This window comes from Cajanus cajan, chromosome 6 (assembly GCF_000230855.2).
Source record: "Cajanus cajan strain Asha chromosome 6, NIPB_CcT2T_4, whole genome shotgun sequence".
Lineage (NCBI taxonomy): Eukaryota > Viridiplantae > Streptophyta > Magnoliopsida > Fabales > Fabaceae > Cajanus > Cajanus cajan.
This window is the reverse complement of record NC_138522.1, coordinates 17109743-17116441: the sequence shown is the minus strand read 5'-3', so window position 1 is coordinate 17116441 and position 6699 is coordinate 17109743. Positions and strand designations below refer to the sequence as shown.

Here is a 6699-nt window from a genome sequence, read left to right as displayed (position 1 = left end):
GTGGTCATTGTAATCAATTTCTTCCTTTTAATTATCTCTAAACACATACCCCAACCTTATAATGCTTATATAATTGTTAGATTATAGTGGTACTTAATTTTGTATACCCATTTTCCAACAATAACTTTCTTCTTATGGGCAGTGTCTCTAATGTTTAACTATCATTCCACTCTAAAGCACCTATATCTTGCTTCATGGCATCATAGTATTGTCACTTTTCACAAATTTAACAGTTTAACCCTTTTAGTAAATTGACTGAATGTCAGAGCAGTATATTTTTTGAAAAGGTTTCATGCTTCATTTTTTTCAGCTTTTAAATATATCCAAATAGTAGTAGAAAAAACATTGGCAAAGGTAAAAAAAAAAAAATAGGAAGCACAAAAGAAGAACATACATGATAAGTGGCCCACACATGACAATGCCAAACATTAGCTCCTGCAATTTCCTCAAACCGTAAGCCTGCATGGAAAATAAGAAGAATAAGATCGATATACATTCTACCAAGGACGGAGCCAAGGGGGGACCTATGGGTGCCACGGCCCCCCCAACAATTTTAATTTTTTTTATATACATATATATTACTATATGGCACCCCCTATTTTTAATATAAACTCATATGTATAATTAAATGAATAACCCAAATTTATTTTTTTATTCAACTTTTGGACTTCTGGTACGGCCTGCTATGTGGTATCACTTTGGAATTTTTTTTTTTTAAAAAAATGTAGCGCCTCATTTGATCATTCCAATTCTTGCCTTCTCAATTCTCAAGTAACACTGGCAATAGGAATAGGATTGGGTAGTGACTATTGACTAGTTAGCATCACAATTCACAGCTTGCACCACGTCAATCAATAATCATCAATTCGTCATTGATTCTTATTTCATAACAACACCTGCACCGCATCATTGGTTCTTCAATCTCTCCTTGGCTCCTTGCGTCTTCAATCTCTCTTTTTATTTTAGTTCTTCAAAAGGTAAATTAACACTTCTTTTTTGTTACTAATATTTTAATGAATGTTTTCTTTTAATTGTTTTAATATTTTCCCCTTTGCTATTATGCTGAAAACCCTTTTCCCCTCAATTTAATTAGAATTTGTTAAGAGTGTTACTGTGTTAGTGTTGTTGCCTATTTCGTATGATTTTTATAGTTTTAAATTCTTTTAGGTTCAATGAAGATGAGGAAGACAACTATTGAATCATTTTTCAAAAGAAAAGAGAGAGATGATGAAGAAACACTGTCTAATACACCAATTTCAAATTTAGATACAAATGTTGATGATGTTGCTGAAGTTGATGAGCAACAGCCACCTCCTCCCAAAGCTTTGAGGACTGAACAAGAAACAATTGAGAGTGGTACCTTGATTCGCGATCCTGGAAAACGTTTACAAATTTGGAACTATCCTATTAATCAACAAGATGATATTCGTAGGGCGTATGTGAAGTTTGGACCATATCAATTTTTAATGGATTTGTATCCACTTTCAGGTCTTGAAGATCATCCTCGCCGATTTCAAGCTCATTGGTTTAGAATGTTTTCTTGGTTAGAATATTCACCGGAAAAAGATGCTGCCTATTGTTTTCCATGTTTTTTATTTTCTAAAAAACCAAGTCCATTCACTTCGGCAGGATTTAGAAATTGGAAGAAAGTGAATAATGGAAAAGATTGTGCATTTTTATCTCACATGGGGAAAAATATTAATTCTGTTCACAATGCTGCTCTTAGATGTTTAGAAGATTTCAAGAATCAATCATGCCACATTGATAAAGTATTGAACAAGCAAACTTCACAGCAAATTCTAAGCAATCGGTTGCGTCTTAAAGTATCCATCGATGTGGTTAAATGGTTGACATTTCAAGCTTGTGCTTTTAGAGGACGTGATGAGAGTTTGTGGTCAACAAATCGAGGTAACTTTCTTGAAATGATTAAACTCTTAGCTTCTTATAATAACGAAGTAGATCAAGTTGTCTTGGAGAATGCTCCTCAAAATGCAAAATACACTTCACCTACTATTCAAAAAGAAATTTTAAATGTTTTTGCTAGAAGGGTGCAAAATGAAATTCGAGAAGAGATTGGTGATGCAAAATTTTGTTTGATTATTGATGAAGCTCGAGATGAATCTAAGAGAGAACAAATGGCTATTGTTATTAGATTTGTTGATAAGAATGGATTTGTTAAAGAGCGCTTCTTGGATTTAGTACATGTGAAAGATACTACATCATCCACTCTTAAGCAAGAAATCTGTTTAGTATTGTCTAATCATAATCTCAACATTGAAAATATTAGAGGCCAAGGATATGATGGAGCTAGTAATATGCGTGGAGAGTGGAATGGTTTGCAAGCTCTTATTCTTCAAGAATGTCCTTATGCATATTATGTACATTGTTTGGCTCATCAGTTACAATTAGCTATTGTTGCTGCATCTAAAGATTCAAGTGATGTTCATGCTTTTTTTCAAAACTTGAGTAGGATTGTTAATGTTGTGTGTTCTTCTTGCAAACGCAATGATGAGTTACATGATGCTTATGAGACTGAAATTGCACGTTTGGTTGCAAATGATGAGATTGAAACTGGGAGGGGAGCTAATCAAATTGGCACACTACAAAGACCTGGAGATACTAGATGGAGTTCTCATTTCAATTCAATATGTAGCCTTCTACGCATGTTTAATGCAACTACTTCAGTTCTTGAAGATTTGGTGGTTAATGGAACTGGCTCTCAACGAGGTGATGCTACTTATGCTTTCAGAGTATTGATGTCTTTTGAATTTGTTTTCATTTTACATGTTATGAAAGAAATTATGGGAATCACAGACAAGCTTTGTCAAGCTTTGCAGCAAAAGAATCAAGACATTGTGAATGTTATGTGTTTGGTTTCTAGCACAAAGTCACTAATTCAAAAGTTAAGGGATTTTGGTTGGGATTCTCTTTTAGAAAATGTTAACTCTTTTTGCAATAGCCGAGGTGTACCAATTCCTGATATGAGTGCTACTTACTCTGACATAATTCGAACTCGGCTTAAAAAGGATTCTGTGACAGTTGAGCATCATTATCGTGTAGATATATTTACTGCAGCGATAGATTATCAATTGAAAGAATTGAATAGTAGATTCAGCGAGCAATCAACTGAACTTCTTATGTTGAGTGTAGCTTTGGATCCTAAAGATGCATTCAAATCATTTAATGCTTGTGATATTTGTAGTCTAGCTAAGAAATTTTACTCTTCAGATTTTTCTGACCAAGAAATGATTCATATGGAATATGAATTGCAACATTATGAGTTTGATGTGCCAAAGGATCCCAAATTTCATAATTTGTCAACTCTTGGTGAATTATGTCAAAAACTAGTAGAGGTTGGCAAATCAAATGTTTATCCTTTAATTGATCGATTGATACGACTTGTTCTTACTCTGCCCGTGTCAACAGCAACTACAGAACATGCTTTTTCAGCTATGAAGATTATAAAAACAAGTTTGCGCAACAAGATGGAAGATGGTTTTCTTACTGACTACATGATTGTTTATATTGAGAAGGAGATTGCACGAAGATTTACAACTGATATGATAATTGATGATTTTTACTTCATGAAACAACGACGGGCACAACTTAAGAAATAAAGGTACATACTTGAATAACTTGATCTTGCAATATGTTCGATATATTTATCAAATGTAAATATGAGAAATAATTTTTATTAAATTATGTTAATTATTATCTAGTTTTGTCAGATAATATGCTTTTGATACTTTAATTTTCATTTATTATAAATTATATATTATTTATTCTCGGCCCCCCAGTATTGAAATCCTGGCTCCGTCCCTGCATTCTACAACGTAAAAACCCAAACATTGGAAAATTTAAAAAAAAACAAAAAAATGTATATATAAAAGAACTTTATGAACAATGTTGTCCTAAACAATTAAATACCTATATTATCAATGTGATGGATAAGGGTCTAATCATGGAATTCAAAACAAAGATCATTGACACAATACTAATTAGTGTTCAAATGCAATACATGGTTACGTGATAAAAATAGTAAAATAATATAATAAAGTAGCAATCTCGTGGGTATATAAAATCTTTTCCTTTTTCTTCAAACATAGAAGCAATAAAGAAAATAGCTAGAGGCAGCAATAAAAAGGCTCACTTTTGTTTTTTTTATACACTCTAAAGGAAAATAGTTTAGTAGTACACTAAATTGATCTTTCAGCTATTCAATTTTTTAAAATTGAATTGAAAAAGAGTTTCGCTCAATTTATATTATTAGTAGTTCAATATTTTTGTATGCAATTCAAATTAATTTCTTATCAATTTAGTTTAGTGTTGATAATTTTTCCCACCCTTAATTGAATGTAAATTATAAAGAATTTATCTTATCCATGAATGTATATTAAACAATTGAAATACACTAAAGCAACAGATCATGCTACCTCAGACCTAAATTATATTGGACATGATAGTGCATATAGGAATATGTTTGAGATCCAACTGTTTACATACTAACTGAACTCGAATCATGCATGACCACATTAGTCATCAGAGTCTCCCAAATCAAGAACTTGTGGAAATCCGAACAATCCATAATGCTTAATTTACATACTAACTAAACTGGTATAATTTTTCAACAAACTCGTAAAATGATGTTCTAAACTCAAAGTTACATACCAAAAATAATAGACACAAATTGACTTTTGAAGATTCTCTAATTTCAAGCATAACAGATACAGGTATATTCCAAACATTAATGATCTTTGTAGCTTAGACATAATCCATGTCCAATTAAATAAATCAGCCCCACATCATTAGGATAAATACATATAATAACCTGCTAACATTTAGAGGTTATTTATTTTTAATTTAATTCATGGGAGAAAGACACCGCATTTGGAAAATGGCGCTGATCTATGTCCTGAGTACAACAATTAGTCCTTCCAATTGCCCAAAATCCCTAACTTTTGTCAATTAACAAGATACCACCATCACTTAAGCTTTTCTCCTATTATCCAGTTCCCCTAACAAACTAATTGAATCTAACAATTAACTAACTAAGGCCCTCCACTAATTAGTGGTACATATCATCTTCTTCCCAGGTACCTCATGAAACACTATAAATAAACAAACCAATAATTGTCTGAGCAACCAAATTTTGCAACATGAAAGAAAATAGAAATAGGAAAAACCTTCCTTGGTACATAACTCCAAATATTTTGATAATAATGAGTCCAATTATCCCCTTGATAGCAACTTCAACAATAACTCCTTATGACTCTCCGATCTCGTAATTAATCTTTAATTGCTGAAAAACTTAAAGCCGAGAAGAGGAATGCAAAACAAAAACACAAACCAATTGAAATTCACCAATAAGAAGGGGAAAACAAAACCCCAACATTAGAGTAAAGGTGAAACAAATAACAAAAAATTAAATACTCACTGACGCTATGAGATTAGGTGAGTATTAGACATCGAGAGAATAACATGTTCACTTGGAAATGAGCGTGGTGAGGGCCTAGCTGCTCAATGATGAGGAACAACGAGTAGGAGGCGTGAAGGGATAAGGAGGCTGATACCACTAGCATCCAATTTGGTAAGGTAGAAGCCAGTTGCGTAGAAGCCTACAGAGGCGACGGCTGCGCCGTTTTCTCTGGCGAACCGAAGCTTCCAAGAACGAATCTCGTGGGAAAAAACCCCTAGCAGCAATAATAAGCGTCCTGGCCGGGAACCAGTGACGGGAGCACTTGAGCTTGACGGCGTTGTTGACAAGAATGGGCTCGAGGTGGGCCCAGTACCAGGTGCCTTTGCCCTTGATGGCGCGCGTGCAGACTGTGAGGAGGCCCTCATAGCGCTTCCGCACCGCCCTGACCGCGGCGTCGTCGGGGTGGAGAGTGAGAGGATTACCTTAAGCTACATCAAAGGAGCACACAAGAGTGTGAAGAAGCGAGCGACGGTGAAGTAGGGTAGAAATTAGGGTTTGAATTTGTCTCTCTTTTGAAAATATACATCGGTGAAGTGTAAACCGATGTAGAATAATTTTGTAATTCCATTTCTACATCGGTCAATAAGAAAACCGATGTAGAATTTTTCATATCTACATCATTTCTCTACAAAACTGATGTAAATATACTTACATCTTCTATTTATTTACAAAATTGTCATCGCGTTTCTTATTTACATCGGTTCTATTGGAACCAATGTAAATGTAGCGATGTTAAACAATATTTTTCTAGTAGTGAGTGACATACTTTTAAATATGTCAAAATATTCTATGACGGGTGTTTACTTACTCGTCATAGAATATTCTTTCTATGACGGGTTACTCAATACTAGTTGTAGAATGTGTTAGTCAGCCTTGAACTCTAACTTTTCTATAATGGCTGTTGACTTACCCATCATGAAAAGAAACATTTTAAGATGATTAAATTGTAACCCACTATAGAAGGTTTTGTTATTACTCATGATAAGAGCGTTAATCAGTTCACATAGCATCCCAATGCCCCATAAAGAAAACCATGATTATGAGGGGAAATGAAATCCTAAGTGAATAAATCACTTTGTCTTCCTCACCTTCCTCAAGTGAAGAAGATGCTAGCCTAAGTTCTAGTGAGGAAGCACCATGTGCTGGTGACCTATTGGTTGCTCAAAGGTTACTTACCAACCAATCATGTGAGCAAGATCAATCACAAAAAGAGAACCTTTTTC

General features: G+C 34.1%; 1 protein-coding gene and 1 long non-coding RNA gene across 2 annotated transcripts; one reads left to right on the top strand and one right to left on the bottom strand.

The window, feature by feature from the left end:
• Positions 1 to 821: 821 nt before the first annotated feature.
• LOC145958986 (uncharacterized) lies at positions 822 to 3836 on the top strand. Its single transcript, XM_083076824.1, has 2 exons — positions 822 to 977; positions 1168 to 3836. Exon 2 carries the CDS (start codon positions 1173 to 1175, stop codon positions 3615 to 3617), a length of 2445 nt encoding a protein of 814 aa, XP_082932950.1. The 5' UTR covers positions 822 to 977; positions 1168 to 1172; the 3' UTR covers positions 3618 to 3836.
• A 903-nt stretch (positions 3837 to 4739) lies between these two features.
• LOC145958985 (uncharacterized) lies at positions 4740 to 6272 on the bottom strand. The gene is made up of 2 exons (XR_014434579.1): positions 5435 to 6272; positions 4740 to 5307 (listed from the first exon to the last, which is right to left on the bottom strand). It is a non-coding gene; the product is annotated as an uncharacterized LOC145958985 (long non-coding RNA).
• Between the last annotated feature and the right edge of the window lie 427 nt (positions 6273 to 6699).

Bases quoted from the DNA above. Each gene is read 5' to 3' on its own strand.
- LOC145958986 (XM_083076824.1), top strand. From the start codon at position 1,173: ATGAAGATGAGGAAGACAACTATTGAATCATTTTTCAAAAGAAAAGAG.